The 19,633-nt window shown below is 44.8% G+C and overlaps 1 protein-coding gene across 2 annotated transcripts in view; it reads left to right on the top strand.

Moving 5' to 3' along the window:
* Positions 1 to 14,095: 14,095 nt before the first annotated feature.
* The window catches only part of BMP2K (BMP2 inducible kinase), a gene marked incomplete at its 5' end in the record, with an annotated part of 123,944 nt that continues 118,406 nt past the window's right edge, over positions 14,096 to 19,633 (top strand). For both annotated transcript variants that reach the window (XM_082726537.1, XM_082726536.1), the window contains one exon: positions 14,096 to 14,264. In XM_082726537.1, coding sequence (XP_082582663.1) covers positions 14,096 to 14,264 — 169 coding nt within the window. The remainder of the gene's footprint in view (positions 14,265 to 19,633) is intronic.

Genomic DNA, 19,633 nt, shown 5'->3' with positions numbered 1-19,633 from the left:
CTCATTTAAAATGGTGGCTAGTCCTCTGACAAGCAGCTAAATTATCTGCAGAAGTTCTAGTGACTCTCAAGCTCTCATTTCTGCTTCTGGCTTCTCATTCTAAAATGGGGGCTTCCTGGGGCACCTGCTGGCTCAGTCAGTAGCACATATAACGCTTGATCTCTGGGTTGTAGATTTGACCCCCATGTTGGGTGTAGGGATTACTAACAAATAACATGGAGCTTTTCTGGAGCTCTGTGAAGAAGTAGGATACCATGGAGGGCCACAAGCCTGAACATGTGGCTCCCATGGTTGTCTGTAAAGGGCCAGCAACCCTTTCAGGAGATCCTGGAAGTGAGTGCGTCAGACCAATTTTGAATTTGGGTTGCAGGGTCTTAGAGAATTACCTTTCAGCTGGGACGCTGGACTTACTGCCCCATTTGTTCAGCAACAACGTACTAAGCACCTGTTTTGTGAAACCAGGAAGGATGGGATCGCTGACAGTTTGAGAAGCCGCAAAGTGAAACTGGAATTTGGGATTGTGACTGACGGCCAGCAGATCTCCACAGGTCCTCTGTGTATGGGGCCAAAGGAATCCTCACCTATATCCTTGTCCCACAATTTTCTCACCCCTTCGAATGGAAATGGCCAATTTAGCATCATTATTAATTTTACCGGATTTTTTTCCTCCTGAAAATTTCTAAGCTAAGATTTAATTACATAGACTTGTGATAGACCCACCGTGTAAGAGATATCAAAGCTCACACTGTTGGGCTATGTATTAATCAATAAAAACTAGATCTTTTTAAAATCAATTAAAAAAACAAGGACCTTTCTTAATTTTCTCTTTGGCTTCCAGTGCACAGCACAATGCTTGTACCATAGTAGACCCCTCGCAAACATTTCTTGCATTGAAAAAAATTCCTATAGTAAGGAATTTTTACCTTGGGGTTTGCTTGGCTGGATGTAACTATTTGCTTGCTATTTTATCATTTGAAATGTTTTTGAACCAGTGAATAGTAATACTGACCAGCACTAAATTAGCAATTGATTTATTTAACTTTTAAGCCACGGAAATCTGCCCACACGGGCAGCAATATTCAGTCGTCCAGTCTACTGAATATTCACTTACTTTAATGCCAAAATTTTAGCTTCAGTTTAAGTATTCATCAAGAGTGTTCACCTGAGGGGCTCCTGGGTGGTTCAGCAGGTTAAAGCCTCTGCCTTCGGCTCAGGTCATGATCTCAGGGTCCTGGGATCGAGTCCCACATCGGGCTCTCTGCTCAGCAGGGAGCCTGCTTCCCTTCCTCTCTCTCTGCCTGCCTCTCTGCCTACTTGTGATCTCTGTCAAATAAATAAATAAAATCTTAAAAAAAAAGAGTGTTCACCTGAAACTATTCTAAAACTATTGACTCCATGATTTTTGCCCTTTGTCTCAACGTCCCTGGTTGTAAGATCAATGTTATAATTGCATATTTCCTAAGAATAGGAAGAAGGCTTGTGAGCTACCTATTAGTATAATTATACACATGCAGTTACTATTACTTTCAATGCCCGTGATTCAATATGCAAATGTGTTGAAATCAGTAGTCTATTGTAGGCAATAAAGTACTGAATTTTTAAAATGATGTATTCTAACACACATTCAGATTCAAGATTATCACAATCCCGTACATTCTCACTCATTCTCATTGACATTTGAGTTAATTTTCCTGAGTGAGAAAGAGCAAAGCAGAGTTATATCCAGATACACACATAAGCACACAAGAAGTCGCACTGGCCACTGGTCGACTAATGGGAGTGTGTGACACACGTGAATATCATTAGTCGCAAGCATCACGGTGGAGAAACAGTGGCAAATTCCTGTTCAGTAGTCACAGTCTTTCACTGTTAATTATCACTTTTAGAACATTTACATTTAAACAGCTCCAGTGTGACTGCCCGCTCCTAGAAATAAGGCGGAAGTTTCCCTGATGACAGTATTTAACAATGCACCCAACCACCTACATTCCTTAGTCCCCTTTTCGGTCTTTATTTTTCTTGATAGCATCTATTGCCATCCGACATGCATGTTTTGTATTTTAACTTTCTGTTTATATATTCCTTCTAGAATCTAAACGCTCCACGAGGGCGGACCTTTATCTTGCTGTCTACTGTTTCCCCATCCTCCAGAATAGTGCCTGGCACATAATAGACACTCGGTAAATATTCACTGAATGAATAAATAAATAGGTTGCAAATTTTGTTCTACTGAGCAATTCTTATGAGGAAACTGCAATAATTTTTTTCTGTCTTAGGCTGTCAGTTGCTTTTATTAAAATAAAATTGGGATGATGAATGAAATAAAATCACTCGACAATCTAAAACACAATAGTTAGTCCAAGAATAAAAACAGTAGTGATGGAAGAGAAATCATCTAATAAAGTGGTTCTTTTCTCTGCCGGACAAATTAGAGAAGAACACAGCATTTTTCAAAGGCTCGAATACAGTATATATTCCAAGAGCTTCTGAGAAAAAGAACACTTCTCAAATAAACATTATCTAGAGGAAAACTAATCAACAATTATCAGATTAGACTAAACAATATAGACTAGTAGTTCTTCTAAGTAAGAGTAATAAAACATTCTTCTGAACTATAGTATTAAGAAGGATAAAACTAAGATGAATCTATTTTTAATTGCTAGATAGAACTGAAAAGATATAAAACATTCTTCTGAACTATAGTATTAAGAAGGATAAAACTAAGATGAATCTATTTTTAATTGCTAGATAGAAGTGAAAAGATTATAGAGTTTCTTTTTATTTTACTAAATGAAGTCCTAAGCTTGAATGATATTAATGCTGAACACGAATTGGCTCATGCAGTATATTGGTTTCTTCATTTTTAATTAAATTTTTAATTTTGAGATAATTGTCAATTCATATGCTGCTGTAAGAATAATACAGAGAGATCGTATGTATCCCTTACCCAGCATCTTGTAAAACCACAGTGCAATGTCACTGCCAGGATATTTACACTGATGCAGTACGTACACACACACACACACACACACACACACACACACACACTGATGCAGTACGTACACACACACACACACACACACACACACACACATTTTTCTTTTACAGCCATCCCTTCTCCCTTTATCTCCACTCTTCCAACTCCTAGAAACAATATAGAAATGTGCTACATTTCTATAATTCTGTCATTTCCAGAACGTTATATATGTTCTGATTCTTCGTTTGTTTGTTCCAAGATTATAGTACATAACCTTCTGGGATTGGCTTTTTTTTTCACCCAGTATAAGTCTCTGGACATTCATATACGTTGTTGAGTTTAAAAATAACACCTTCCTTTTCATTACATAGTGTTCCATGTTCCCACCACAATTAGTTTAAACATTCACATGTTAGAGGACATCGGGTTGTTTTCAGTTTGGAGTTCTTATGAATAAATACTCATGCATAGGTTTTTATATGAACACAAGCCTTCAGTTCTGGGATAAATGCTCAGAAGCACAATTGCTGGGTTGTATAGTGGTTGCATGCTTAGCTTTTAAAGAAAACTCCTGAACTGAATTCCAGAGTGACTATCCCACCAGCAACATATGAGTAATCCACTTTTTATTCTTGCCAGCATTTGGTGGTGTTCCTATTTTTTAATTTTAGCTATTCTGATAGGTATGTATTGATACTTGATGGTAGTTTAATTATGCCTTTCCCTGATGGCTGATGATACTGTATATCTTTTCACATGAATTTTTATATCCTTTTGGTGAAATGTCTGTTTATATCTTTTGCCATTTTTCAGCTGGACTGTTTCTATTTTCACTATGATTTTGGAAGTTTCTTTATAAATTCTAGGGACAATTTTTTGTTGCATGTGTGGTTTATAAATATTTTTTCTGGTCTGGAGGTTATCTTTTCACACTCTAAACAGGGCTTTTCACAAGCAAAATTCCAACTCATCAATTTTTTTTTTTTGATTGATCATGCTTTTGTCGTCAAATCTATAAACTCTTTGCTTGGCCCTAATGTTTTATCCTTCTTTTTTCCTGAAAGTTGTGTAGTTTTAAGGTTTACATTTGGGGCGACCTGAGTGGCTCAGTTGGTAAAGTGTCTGCCTTCAGCTCAGGTCATGATCCTGGAGTCCCAGGATTGAGTCCCTGCTCTGGCTCCCTGCTCGGTGGGGTCTTTTCTCCTTCTGACCCTCTCCCTCTCTCTTGCTCTCTCTCTCTCAAATAAATAAATAAAAGTTTAAAAAATTACCTTTGAATCCAAGATCCATTTTGAGTTAATTTTTATATATGGTGTGAGCCTTACCTTCCTGTCTCATTATCCTCCCTTGTTTATACTATGAATATCTTAAATATTTCCTGTGTAGAACCATCCAGTGTTATAATTTTTGACTTTAATCATCAATGCTAATTTAGAAAACTCAAGAGGAAAGGGGAAAACTATTGTATTTACCTATATTTTTGCTTACCATATTCTTCTAATATTCTAAGTTTTCTTTTATTTTTCCCTTCTGTTTTGAGAACTTTCCTCAGCAATTCTCTCAGAATGGTGAGAGATTCTAGTTTTCCTTTATCTGAGAATTTCTTGATTTCCCCTTAATTCCTGAAGTATATTTTTGCTGGGTATAGGATTCTTTCAGTCCTTAAAAGACTTCTCTCCTTTCTCTATTGTTTTTGATGAGAAATTTGCTGTCATTCCAATTATTTTTCCTCTAGAGGTAAAGTATTATTTTTCTCGGATGTTTAATGTTAATGTGCTGTGGTATGGATTTGTTTGGGCTTATTTTGTTTGGCTTTGCTCAGCTTCTTCCAAGGTTTTGCTTCTTCCAAGTTTTCACTTATTATTCTCTATGTTTTTTCCCAGTCCCTCTCTCTCCCTCCGCTCCTTTTGATGTCACAAATCTTTTGTTTTGATCCCACCGGCCCTGGCCCCTGAGATTCTGTTCACTATTATTTTTAAATAAGTCTTTTCTATTTTATTTAGGCTCTAATTTCCAATTTATGAATTCTTTTCTCTGTCCCTTCCAATCTGCTGTTGAGCTTATCCACCGAGTTTTTTACCCTAGTTATTACACTTATTTACAATTTTCATAAAATTGTAAAATTACCAGTTGGTTCTTTTTTATATCTTCTATTTAATTTTCAAGGTCTTCTAATTTTTTGTTTCATGTGTGTTTATAATTGTTCAGTGAAGCTTTTTATCATGGCTGCTTTAAAATCTCTCATAGATAATTCTAACATTTTTGTCACCTTAATATTGGTATCTATTGGTTGTTATTTTTTTCATCTGAGTTTGGGATTCACTCATTTAATCGGGGTTCATTCATTATTGAACCTCTGAAAAACAATATTTGTTGGAGCTCTTTTGTTTTGGTGATTTTTAAAAGGAAAGTGATTTTTAAAAATGAAATCTAAATATTTTTGTATCATAAGATTCTGAATCTTATTTAAACCCTTTGTTTTAATTCGCTTTCTCTGAAATCACTCAGGCAGGAGAACAGTGGACGCCATGTCCGTATGGGTTGAGGGAAGTAGAAATCAACATTCCCTATTTAGCCTCTGTTGTCATCTGATGGGGTATAGGCTCCTCATTAATGCTGTCAGGAGTAGGATTTTTATCATTCCATATGATCTCCTCTGGCATCACAGGTGGTAGCCTTATCCCAGCTGAGAACCTATAAAAGTGCTGACTCTCCACTAGACTTCCTCTGACACCTCAGTGGTGAGAGGCAAGAGGGTCTTATTATGGGTGAGTGGGAATGGAAATCCAAACTCCCCGTGTCATCTCCACTGACACTAAAGGGGGGCTCATTACAGGCCAGTGGGGATGAAAGGTGCTTGGCTCCCTAGTTGGCCTTTTCCGGCACCACCGTGGGGATTGGCACCTCCTTACAGCCTAATAAGGATGGAAGTCTTGGTCCCCAGTCAGCCTTTGCTAGTCTGGGTTGGGGAAGGATTACAGTATTTTCTGTTGTGTTTGGTACCACAGAAAAGTAGAGGAGCTTGGAAGCAGAGAAAGTAATGTCTGAAATTTTTTTTTCTTGCTAGGGTGACACTCTCTTTTGGTTTGAGAGAGTAGGCTTTTGCTGAGGCTTTTTTGTCTGTGCCCATTGGCATCCTGGGTTGCTTGCTTCTTCCGCTCCAAATCTAGAATATATGAGGCAGACAGAAAACTCAGCGAACTCACCACCATGTTGTCCCTCGGGTCCCAAAGTCCCTAGCTCATCAGCTTTCTTTCCACCTTTCTGTCTTTTCGTGTTTATTTTATATTTTAAGTCCAGGGAGAAATAGAGAAATAATAATAAAAAATATCTCTATTTTATCCTTCTGGAAATGGAAGCCTATAAAATACATTTTGTTCCATAAATATGTCAAATAAAAAAGTAGATAGTCATTATTGAACCTTCTGAAATGACGATATTTAGATCTGTGTTGTCCAACACAGTAGCCACTAGCCATATGGGAATATTTAAATTTAAATAGTTAAAAGTAGATAAAATGAAAATTCAGTTCTTCAGTTGCACTAGCAACATTTTGAGGGCTTAGCCACATGTGCTCAGTGGCTATCATATAGGACTGTGCAGATTCAGGACACTTGAAACATCTCAGAAAGTCTATAGGACAAGAGTGAGCCAGGCACTGAACAAAATGGTTTGTGATACTACTAAATGTTGATGTAAAAAATGGTCAGGAAGAAAAATATGAACAGATGGGTAAACAAATGATTCTGGGTATTCTAGGGATAGAAAGGGTATTTATTTATTTGCAAGACAAATTTGCAAAATGGACACCAACCTATTATCATCACGTGGACTGAATTTTAGTGATTCTAGCTGCATGGGTCCATTCCTAAGACAATTCCTTTTCCTATGAGTTGATGCAATTTAAAACAGCAAATGCTAATTGATACAGTAGCTGAGATTACCATGTACTTACCCTGACATTGCCTGGTATATTACATTCAGATATCATCGGACTTTGGCAAATTTTGGGCACATTCATTTAATATCATTTTATTTGATAGAGGGAGTATGTGTAGTTTACAGATTCAGGTTTTTTTTTTTTAAACAATAAGCTGAAATGATACAAAGGCAACTTTAGCAAAAGAGTTTAACTTCAGGGCAACAAAGCAGAAGCAAAGATAAAATATAGGCACATAAAATTAAAATGGTTAAAAACCATAAAGATTTCAGAACTAGAACTTATTTACTCAGCAATTATTTGTAAAATGCATATATTTTTTAAAGATTTATTTGTTTTATAGAGAAAGAGAGAGACAGAGAGTGTGCAAATGCAGGGAGGGGCAGAGGAAGAGGGAGGGGAACAGACCCTTGCTGAGCAGGGCAGCCCTACATGTGGGGCTCTGTCCTGAGATCATGACCTGAGCTGAACCAAGAGTAGGGCACATAACTGACTGAACCACCCAGGCGCCCTGTAAAATGCATATTATTGGAGTTCAACCATCAGTTTCTCAGATAAGAAATTGAGCTACAGAGAAATTGGCTTTATTACTTATTGGTAAAGTAAGGAAAAATACTTAGGCCATTTTATCGCATCCTATTAATATCATGTGGCCATAAGATGTCTGTCATGGTCACACCAGTCCTAATGGACCCCCAATTATTTGAAAAAATACCTTGAACTTTCTGCCCATATGGTTACTTATATTTTTCTTCGTTAATTCATTCTACATATTCGGCACCTTCAATGAGCCAGAAAATTCTAGCACCAAAGTGCATTCAGTGAACTAAACAAAGATCCCTGTATGAACACTCACATTCTAGGTAAATAAAGATAAATGCAATAAACAAATCAGAGGATGAGTACTGCGGAAAAGGAAAAGCAGAACAGGTTAGAGGGGAACAAGATGGGAGGTACGGAGCAGACCATCTTCGGGGACCATCATCAGGGTCTGTTGCCATCCGGGCTCATCTCAGACCCACCCTCCTTGATACCTTACTTAAAACGCACCCCCCCCCCCCCCCGTGCTCCTTTAGCACTTCCTGTCTCTATTACAGCACTGAGCATTCTGCCTCGTCTTAGATACGAATACATCTGTCTTTTCATTGAACTCTGATTCCTTAATAAAGAGAACGTGCCTTATTAATCATTTTATCCCTTGCAGAACCACACATAATGGTTGGCTTAATAAGTGTTTGTTAAACAATGAAGACTAAATTGAACACAATTTGACAAAGATCTAGTACCTTTATAAAAGGTACTCTTAATATAAGGTTTCAAAAATATAAGCTATACATGCAGATATTGGGTGCCCACTCTCTGTTCATATTTACTTTCTTTCCCTCTACTAACACCCATTGGGCTAGAGATGGTATATGTGTCGTTGGAGAAGGTTTTTATTTTCTGCTTTTGCTGAATTTCTAGTAGAAATACCACATACTAACATACCCAACAGATCAAGCAAAATAGTGTCATCAAGAATTTAAATAGGTCTTCAGAGCATTATGCATTCACCATAGAACCTACTAGATTAAGTGTTCTACCTTAGAATTTAGGCGAATTAACTAACATTATTGTTTTTATATAATACCATGGTTTCATATGAGGAAACACGGTTTATGTGAAATTGTCACTCTTTATTTTTCTTTTTGTTAATAAGCAAAATCTATGGTTGGTTAATCCTCCTTGATACTAAATAGCGGTTTTATTATCTCTCATAATTATTTTGATTAAAATGTATTATTAGACACATTTTCAAAGATCAAAAGTATTTATGTGTGTGTGCAAAACTTGAACTTGGTATCTATTAACACAAACATTGTAGTGCACAGCTGCTACATACACAAATACATACACATAATTTATGATGTTGAAGCTTAAATGTGGTTGTCTATGAAAAGGATACAACAGGGGGACTCAACAGAGGGTATTTTATTTGCATTAAAAATGACAAGAATTTTAATAAAATGTTAATAACATGTGAATTCACTTTAGCTATACTATCTCTTTCATTCCTGAATTAAAGTTCTTACTCAGAAGTATGAATTCCTTCTGCATTTTGTAGATGCTCTGACTTGTTCCTAGTTTATCAGTAAACATTAGCTGGGTGTTGTCATGGTAAATGAAAAAAAATGTTTCTAATCTGTCCATGCAAGTAGGCCCACTGCTGTCAGCAGATAAGAGAGAGAAGAGGAATAAGGTATAGTGATGAAGTATAAAAAATTAAAAGGTTAAAAAAAGAAAAGCATACCTATCCTTTAAGAATGATTTCCTTGAATACTATTTTTAGGGCAACATGCAAATAACATAATTGAAGAAGGTCAACGCAAATCAAATTGGAAATTTTATAATTGAATTAGTGGGTACACAAATACAATTTTCATTTTGGCTTGGAATATGCATGAAGGTGTTGTCTGATCTTCACCCAGATGAAAACAAATAATGAAATCACTTTCATATAATATCCAGTCACACTTCATAAAGAGTTTTTTGAGGAAAGATATGTCATAGGAACTTCTCTTTTACCTCTAAACAACAGTACAAATTTACCTTTGTTTACGTAGCCTCTGGTCAATTGTGACTCTCCTCTCAACGCATCTGTCTTTAATTCCTTTCTGGAACTCCAAAATGCAATTTTAAAAAGATGCATTCTAAAATGCCTATTCAAAGTGGCATTGATTATTTAAGTATTTGACCGTCTAATTCAGTAAGTGTTTAGCACCCGTAATATGGCTAATTGGACACTGTCTGCAATGGAATTACTTTAAAATAAGATGACATACACTGCAAATGTCCTTTGACAGTTGAGACGTACACATAACTGGCCGGCTAAGCCACACAGTGTGTTAGACTTCGCATGCAGACAAAAATGCTGCAGTGGTTTAGAGAAAGGCTGGGTTATTCTGAAGTGGGGAAGTTGGGAAAGAACTTCTCGGAGGAGGGGAGTTGAGTTGGGAAACAGCGTATGCCTAATGCAGATGGGGGGGCAGGCAAAGACAGTGTAGGGGTCAGGGAAACAGCAAGCACAAAAGGAAAAGGGTGAGAGAGATGAGCCAGTAGAAAATAAACACGCCTCTTAGAGCAGATTTGTGTGTTCTGAGTGGTGGGGGCCCGGATTCCGTTACAGTCTCAGGCTTTGCTTTCAGATCTGCTTCCGGTTTTACAGTTCTCCCCTCTCCCCTGTCTTTGTCTAGATGCTGTTACCTTGGGCCTTCTTTTGCTGGTGCTGTCCTCAGTTTACCCGCTTAGGTTTTCCACTCCTTTTTTTCTTTTAAAGATTTTATTTACTTACTTGACAGGGACCACAAGTAGGCAGAGAGGCAGGCAGAGAGAGAGAAGAGAAAGCAGGCTCCCTGCTGAGCAGAGAGCCTGATGTGGGGCTCGATCCCAGGACCCTGGGATCATGACCTGAGCCGATAGCAGAGGCTTTAACCCACTGAGCCACCCAGGCGCCCCTTTCCACTCCGTTCTTGTAGCTCTGTGCACTGAGCAGTTTCCTATTTCCTCTTTTGTTAATTTGCTTTTTTCACTCCCTGCATTACTCCCTTTGAGACTGTTCACAAAGATCCAAGAAACCGTCAGGTTTAAGAGGACCCATGTACACGGTTCCACCAGCATTTGCTAAGCACTTGCTAGGGGGCCGGCATGTGTAGATGAAGAAGGCACCTTTCCTACCCTCCTGACGCTTTCAGCCAGGAGAAGGCTCTTTTGCATCCCCGCTCTGCTTATGTTACCCTCTACCACCACCGCAGGTTGACGTCAGCCAAAGCAAAAAAAAGTAAAGCGATGAATAAATGCAAAGAAGCCTGAAACTGACCCCAAATTAGAATCTAGCTTGTATGTGTGCAGTGCCTGTGGTGAAACGGTGACAGGGGAGTTCAGATCCTAGCCCTGTCACGTGTGCTACACTTCTGAGCAAGATGACAGAAGAGGAACTGACATTTCTCTGTGTCCAGCACAGTCACTGGTATTGATTGTATATTATTTAATAATCATAGTTCATATCCCTTCCCGGGCCCCACTCCAAAAGCAAAAGAAAACCACCACCACTACCCCCCCCCCCCACAGAAAAACCAACTCTTCCTATTTTTAGAGATGACCAAAACTCAGAAGCTTGGGTTTTCAGACACACCCGAGATCTGAGCCTGATCTCAAGCCTCTAACCCCAGCACTTTCTACATTTCAGGCTAAGTTATTTATTCGTTTATTGAATACTCACTAGATGTCATGTACATTGCTTGGGACTAGATTTTGCGAAAACAATGTGATATGGCCCCTTCCCTTAAACCTCTTAGAATGCAGTAGAGGGAGACAAGCATGGAAGGAAGCCCTCTGATAGGTGTGGTTCTGGGAGGTACAAAAGAATTCATTCTACCCAGGACTGGTCAATGGCAGAGGTCCAGGAAAGCTTCCCCGGAGAGGTGGCCCTGGAGGTCCACAGAGCCACCCATCAAACCAGGTGACTGTGAGCAAGAACAGGACATTCTAACTGGAGTCAGCACTGGGGCCTAAAACAGGATGGCAAGAAACAGAGGTGGTTCGAGGTGGCTGGAGTGAGAGTTGGGAGTAACAACATTCACTTCGCTTGTTAGAGGAAACACAGGTAACATTTATACAGTGCTAAGCATAAGGCCTGAGACATACTAGGTGCTCAATAAATGTTCCTTTTGCTCTTTGAGATGCTGCATTTGATTACCTCCCCTTCCAGTCCTGAAATTCCATGATTCTTACCATACTGTGTGAGTTCTTACTGTACATCAGTTCATATACTGTTTTACACATGTTCAATAAATAGTTTACTACAGCTGGCAGAAGACTGGGTAAAACAAGATGTAGATTTTGGTAAAGGATTGAAACGAAATGAAATTACAATGAAATTCATTCACTGAAATGAATTTGGCTTTAAGTCTTTCTCTGTCCCTCTATAGTAACTTGAACACAGTTTTGCTGGTGTTCTGTGAATGTTGTGCAAGCGTACAGATTCAGCATTGGTTCAACATACTGGGACGTAATTTGCTATTTTACCTTGGGAACTGCTCACCTGCTTCCCAAACCAGACGAGCTGCTTTTCTGTTCCCTGAAGTTTCTAAGATCATAACATCAGCCACATTGCTGGGTGGAGATTTGAAGGCATCATACCATACAAGCTCGATCTCAGAGCTCATCATCTCTGTACCAAGTTAATACATGTAATGCACGTTAAAATTGCACTGATACATCTCAGGTATCCCCAAAGAAGCGGTTCTTATTTTACATTCTGCGGAAGTTTTATATAAATGTACTTGGGAGCAGGGTAGGCACAGCGCAGTAGAGCTAGGCCACGGAAGGGAAACACAAGAGGTAGCAAGGAGGGCGGGCAGGAACACAGCCAAGAGTGTGATTGTAACGACACAAGGACAGCCCTGCTGTGACATGAGCGCCCGAGGTGCTGTATATCCAGGGAACCTCCCTGCCGACTGCACCCCTCCCCCTACCAGGTTAGCTGGGATGGCCATCAAAGTGTTTCTTCTGATGGTGCGGTTGCTACCACTTGCAGTCCTTTCGAAAAGCATGGTGTCTGGAGCGGGCGGCTATCCGCGGGAGTGAAAGTGTTTACTAAGCTCCGGGCAGAGTCGGCCTGTAGGACGGAGCCGCAGCCCAGGGACAGGGCGCGCCCGACTCCCGCACAGGAGGCGCCACGCGTGTGGTCTGCGCTGGGAAAGGGTAGGCAATGCCGCCTCCGAGAGCCACGCCAGGGTCTGGCTTCTCCCCGGCCACAGCGGGCCTGTGCTCCTGCGGCCGGGGTCCCGGAGGGGAGCAGGGCACCCCGGTCTGCGCTCCCGGCGGCCCTCGCCCGCCTCACGCCGCAGGCGCCGAGACGCCCGCAGTCACCAGGTGGCACCGAGCCGCCGCCGCCGCCGCCTCCCGACGCGGGCGAGTCCCCGTTCCAAGGGCGGGGGGGAATCCGGGCGCTCTGGCCGTCGGCCGGGTCGCGGCGTCCTTGCTCCGCGTGGTCTGGGCGCGGAGCGGGGCGTCAGGACGGCCCCGCGCGACCTCGGCCGGGCCCTCGGGCTCCCCGGCGCGCACACGCACCTGCTGCGGGCGTCCGGCCGCCGCCGCACGGCCCTCGGGCTTCGGGCAACGGCGCCTCCGCGCTTCCCGCGCCGCAGACGCGCTTCCCGGCACCGGCGCCCGCCGCTTCCGAAGTGGGTTACGGGAAGCCGCTGCGGCCCCGGGCTCCCGCCGCCCACGCCCGGACGGCGAGCGGAGGCCCCTCCGGGACGCGAACCGGCGAGAAGCCGCTGGCGGGGACGCGGCCGGCGGCGGGTTTACGCGTCCGCAGGGTCGCGGCAGCTCCTCGGCCAGACGCCGGCCCGGACGCGCGGCCGGCGCGGGAGCCTCCCCGCCCACCTCGACGCGGGGCCCGGACGCCCGACCCGAACGCTCGCCGCCGGGACCCCGGACGCGGGACCCCGGACGCGGGACCCCGGACGCGGGACCCCGACCTCGCCGCCGACGCCAGCCCCCCCCCCGCCGCTCCCCGCCCCCACGCCCTCCACGTGACAGAGCCGGAACCGTCACTTCCGGCGGCGCCGATCGCGCGCCTGCGCGGCCGCCGGGCCCCAGAGCGGTTGGCAGCGGCGCCGCCCCGCCCACGGCCGCGAGCGGCGGGCGGCGTCGGTCCGGCTGCGGCGGCGCCGCGGGCTGCGGTCTGGGGCGCGCGGCCGGAGAGGTCCAGCCCACTCCCCGCCGGCCCGGCCGCCCCGCCCCTTCCCCGTCTCCCTCCCCGGCGCCGCCCCCTCCCCGGCCCGCGCTCCCGACGCGTCGAGGGGCGGCTGGGGCGCCCGGGGCGCTCGCGGAGGCGGCGGCGTCGCCCCCGCGCCGGCCCCGCCCCCTCGCGCCCCGCCCCGCCCCGGCCCCGCCCTCCCCGCCGCGCTCTGCGGGAGCCGGGCAGCTGCAGCGGAGCGGCGGAGCGGGCGGCGGGGCCGGCGCGGTGCGCTCGCGCGCGGGATGTGAGGCCGCCGGGCCGCAGCGCGCACGGACGCTCGCACGGGCGAGGGCGGCGACCCCTCGCGGACGGCCGGCCGCGCGCCGGGCCGCGGACCCGCTCCCGCGCTCGCCCTCGCGCGCCCCGCGCCCCCCAGCGCGCCGGCGGGACCATGAAGAAGTTCTCGCGGATGCCCAAGTCGGAGGGCGGCGGCGGCGGCGCGGCGGGGAGCTCGGCCGGCGGGCCCGGGGCCGGCTCCGGCGGCGGCGGCTCGTCCGTGGGGGTCCGCGTGTTCGCCGTCGGCCGCTACCAGGTCACCCTGGAGGAGTCGCTGGCCGAAGGTAGGGGCGCGGGGGTTCGGCCGCAGGTGAGGGGGGCCGGCGTGGGGCGGCGGCTGGCGGCGTCCGCCCGGCCCGGGGCTCGCCCGCCCGGCCCGGGGCTCGCCCGCTCGGCGCGCTCTCCCCGCTCCTGCCCCGGGCCGCGGGGGCCGTGACGAGCGGCCGGGCTGGGTCGGCCCCGCTCTCCCGGCCGGGCTCCGGTCCCGCGGCGCGAGGGGTGAGCGGGGCGCGTCGGGGCCGGGGACCCGCCGAGGGGCCGGTCGTGCGGATCGAGGCTCTGCCCCGCCCGCGGTGGCGCTTCGGCCTCCGCCCCGGTCTCCGCCCGCGCTGCGGGGTGAGGACCCTGCGGACCCCGAGGTCGAGCCGCGGTCGCGCCGCTGGGTCCCCGGGGAAGCCGGCGCCGCTCTGCGCGCTGGTGTGCGGCCGGCGCGGTCCCCGCGGTGGGTCGGCGGGAGCCCGGGGCAGCGCGTGGGCTCGGAGTCCGCTCGTCCCGTCCGGAACCGGCGTCGGACCGCGGCTCTTCGTGCCCTCGGGGCGTCTCTGGCGCTGGAGACCGGGTCGGGGGGGCGCGCGGACTCCGGCCCGCCCGGCTGCGCGTCCCGCCCTCGTCACCGGTCCCGGGCGCCGGCGGCCGATCGGGGCTCGGGCGGCGGAGCTCGCGCCGGGGAAGCGCCGCCCCGCGCTCCGGTGTGGTTTCCCGTGCGAGCGGCGCGCGGAGGCTTCCTGGAGCTGGAGCGCCTCCCGCGGAACCGGACCGGTGAGGACCGGTGAGGACGCACAGCGGGCAGTCGGCCGACGGACCGTCCGTCGCGCTCCTGGTTGGGAGAGTTGGAGGGAGCGGTTCTGGCTCTGAAAGTCGGACGCTGCTGTGGTTTGGACGCAGCAGACGGAGATTCCACTTGGGCTTTCTGAAATGCCATAAACAATAATGCATTAGTGCAAAAAAAAAAAATCTGAAGGTTTTTGTCTATAAAATATTTAAAGAGAAAGAAATGCTGACTTTTTCGGGGATGGGTGTCGTCGTTTTACAAGCCACTGCCTCTAGTGAGGAGCCTAGGCACACCTTGGAGGGGGGAGAAGGAGCCTTAGCTTTTCAGAGGAATGAATATATGTGGTCATTGGTTTTGATAGATTTACTGCATGTAAAATTTCCTAGTTCTTTGTTATACCTGGATGTCAAATGTTGGTTTAGATCGAGTTGTGGCTTTTAAGAAGACATGGCTGTTAAGTTAATGCTGCACTTACACTTTGAATTGTAGTGACTAATGGAAGTGTGGCTTGAGTAGTATTAGAGTCACTTCATTTCACAAAATCCCAGATGGGTTTTTTTATAAAGTGGAAAGAAAGCATTGACATTTCATCAAACTAGATTTTGGATTTGTGGCTTCTATCACTGCCCTAAGCATATCCTATCATTACCCTAAGCAAGTCATTTTCAGGAAAAGTTAAGTAATTTTGGAAAATGAAAATAAGAATTTCAAAGGGAGTGTTCATTCAGCCACAAAACATTAAAAAGCAGTTAAGGACTAATGTCACTGTTAGAGTGTTCTACTAGCTTCTGCTATAAATTTTGCCATTTTTCTTGGGAAACTCCGTAACCAAGTGCTAGGACGAAGCAGGAGCTGAAGAAGCTGTTTTGGAAGGTGGGACTTCCCTTCCTGACCCTCCAGCTCTTGGATTAGACTTTTATTTCGTAGTCCTTGGATGGGAGGGCAGACTTTCTTCCCTTGTGTATTTCTTTTCTCTTTACACATACAACTGAAATTACCCGTATTCAGTTTACTTTTTTATCCTGACAGTTTCTTCTTACTTCAAATGCTTAATATCCTCTTTTTTCCAAATAATTTAGACAGGATGTTTAAACGCAAAGTCTGGTTCATACTCAAGAATGATCGTTCAGTAATTGACAGATACATGTGCTGAATTACAAGGTGAGGGCAAGTGGTGTGGAAAGGCATTAAAGTTTAGAGTACCTGAGTTGGGCAGAGGTATACCATTTAGTGGGACAAGGAATAAAAACAAAGACCAAAAAATGAAAAAATGAACTTGGTAGGCTCCTTTTTTTTTTTTTTTTTTTTTGCTTTGGGTCCTTGTTTAAACAGGGCCAATACTGTAGGTGCTGTGCCCTGCCCTGAGGCATCTTGTTCAGAGTGACCTCTGTAGTGTCTTTGAGTCTTCAGTAAATCTACGATTCTTTCTCTCTGTCTCATATTCTCTCTCCTCTTTCTAAGTGTAGTTGTTTGTATTTACATACTTGCCTCTCATTGTTCAGAGTAGTTGTGTTTTATAAAGTCATGGCGCAGTGAGTAAGTACTGAACCACTGCCCTTTAGAAATACAGGTGTGCAGTCCTGCAAGCCCCTGTTGACAACATTTTTGTCATTTTTGTTTTATGTGGGTTTCTGTTTAAAGATCTTTTTTAACATGTATTGTTGACTCATTAAAACTGAACTTACGGCTTACAGCGCTGTAACTCATTTCTAAATAAAGCTTATCTAAGACACATTATTTTCTCTGTAAGGAACAGTGCAGCCTCCTTGAGCTTAGGAATAGATGACACTTTGGCACTATGCTTGGGCCATTTTAAAAAATGAAATCAATAAAAAGCACAAAAATGAGAAAAACATGGCACTAAACAGATTTCAAAAAGGGCCCTTGTTTATAAACAAGGCAGAAAGGTATCTTGTTGTGTCCAGCCAGCCTTCTCAAAATTTTCAGCACTGTGCTTATGTCTGCAAATGATCTTGAAAATGCCATTGTATTGATTTTTGGGAATACAGATAAATTTTAGTGACTACGTGAATTTACAAATATGGAGTCCCCAAATAGTGGCAATCTCCTATGTATGTATGTGTATATGTATGTATACATACGCACGCATAATATTTCTGAGTATAGATATTAGGTCACATGTATACATGTAAGTACATATTTATATATTATATATTTATTTAAAGAAATAAGCAGATTCTCAGATATATACTTATGTTGTATGTTTAAACTGTTGGGAGTAGTTTCTTCTCTGAAATAGGTACTTGTATCATTGTCTCTAGTTAAGCATGTGTATGTTTGAAATGCTTATTACACCTTATACCTTTTTAATTTCTGCTCAAAGTTTAGAGAACTAATACCGTGGAGCACTTTCATGTTTTTTTCAAAAACACTTTCGTTTCAGGAGTGCATGCTAACTAAATCCAATTTGGGCCTATAGGAATCTGATAGAGCCATATGTAAATTTAAGCTTGAAACAGAGTCAGAGTGTCAAGCATATGTATTTCAGTGTACTCTTTAAATTCTAACAAAACATAGGACTGGCTTTTTGGTCACATGCTAGTCAGAGCATTTAATGTTGATTGATAAGGTTCTCAATGTGTTTGGTTCTGTGTTGTTCTAAATGTGTTTGGTACAAAGTGCTTAAATAAATGTGGAACCAGGGGACTGGGACACTATCATAATTCGTTGAGGTCATCTAATTATGAGGTTCTTGGGTCTGGATAGGAATGGTATTTTGCATACAGTTTCACGGGTAAGGATGAGACTTTCTGTCACGGGCATGGGGGTTGTTGGTGCTGTCAGTGCAGGTAACGGTGAGACCAGGAATTTGCTAGAGAGTTCTGTGGAAGGAGCTCAGTAGCTCTCCGGTTAACTGCTTAGATTAGGGTCAGTTAATATAGGCTAAGTGTTAGCCACTTCTTACTGTTAATTTTACAGGAAGGTAGTAAAATACATTTGATTTTGCCATGTAAATCAATCTGAAAATGAGGGATTTAAGCATGATACTTCTTAAGCAGAAATTGTCTTGGCTTCCCAGTAACTTGTAAGTCAGTTTGTGAGAGGACAGAAGGGGAGGATTTAACAGAAATAATGACGAGTCTTACTGCCCCGTAACTACTTATGAAATGCCTTTCGTGTGCCAGGCTCTGTACTAGTCATTATTTATACAATGGAAAATGAAACAGATATTTCTTTGTCCTTGTGGAATTTCCAGCCTAATATAGAAGATAAAGGTTAAACAAAAAATCATCACGTCGTGTAGATAATTTTAATAGTTGTCACGAGAAGAAAGCACAGGGTTTAGTGAGAAAATAACTGATTCAGTTTATACTGAAGGATCAAGGAAGACCTTTTTTGGTATTTTGCCAGAAATATGAAGCATGAGAAAAATTAGGTAAAGGCAGTGTGCGAAGGTGTGAAGGTGGGGGTGGTGTGGGGTATGTCACAAACGGAGAAGTCTCTGTGTGAGGAAGTTTCAGGAACTGAAATATGCCCAGAGCTGGGGAATGTAATGATTGAATCCCTTTGGAGGAAGGACCAAGATGATGTTGGAAAGATGACCAGGGTCCAGGACTTTAGGATTTTAGGTTTTATCTGAAAATGCAATGCGAAGCTACTGAAGGATTGGGGCAGTTATAGGCTCTGATTTGCCCTTTGACAAGATCATGGTGATTGCTCTGTAGAGACTGGTCGAGAGGCGGACAGATTCGATGGCTGGTTAAGATGGTGGCAGTGGGAATGGAGAAGAGTGCTCAAGTGGGAAGACCTGGTGATAGATTGGGTTGGGGGAGGGTATTGTAGGAACTGGGAAGAATGACTGATGCAGCTCTTGGGCTGAGGTACCATTTGCTGAGATGGGGAAGAGGAGAGAAGGAACAGACTTTTTGTGGGGAGGGAGAAGAGTTAGGAGGACATCCAGGAGTTCCAGACATGTGTAGTTGAGCTGTCTGGGAGGAAATCAGCGTTGAGTGGGAAGCTGAATGTGTGGTCTGGTGCTCAGCAAAGGTGTCTGGGTTTAGAGAGAGGTATTTTTTGGTAAGTGAACATTTGGCTGTTATTGAAAGGCCCGGGAGAGGAGAATGTAGGGAGAGTGTATAGAATGAGAAGGCTCTCGCTGAAGGACTCTGGTAGAACACTGGCCTTAAACATTAGTGTTCATCGGAATCATTTGGGGGGCTTGGTAAGCCCCAGGTTCCTGAGCCTGAGCCCCCACGGTTTGGTTCTGTATGTCTGGGTGCGGCCCATAATTTTCATTTCTAACAACTTGCTCACTGGTGCTGCTGCTGCTGGTCCAGAAACCATACCTCAAGAAGGGCTGATTTAGAGTAAGCAGGAGCTGCAAGGAGGTATGAAGAGGGCCCGGAGAACACGGTGCTTTGAAAAGGAGGGAGTGACTTGTGTGTCATCTTGATCCCAGTTTTTGGCCACACACTCACACTTACTCATGCTTAGTTATTATTATTTTTCTTTCCAGATTTTATTTTTAAGTAATCTTTACACCCAACTTCGGGCTTGAACTCAATCCTAAGATCAAGAGTCACAGGCTCCTTGGGCTCAGCCAGCCAGGCGCCCCGCCCCACCCCAGTTCCTAACCTACCT

The sequence above is a fragment of the Mustela nivalis genome (assembly GCF_964662115.1).
Source record: "Mustela nivalis genome assembly, chromosome: 4".
NCBI classification, from domain to species: Eukaryota; Metazoa; Chordata; class Mammalia; order Carnivora; family Mustelidae; genus Mustela; species Mustela nivalis.
The sequence above is the reverse complement of the archived record's forward strand: the minus strand, read 5'-3'. Positions and strand labels throughout refer to the sequence as shown.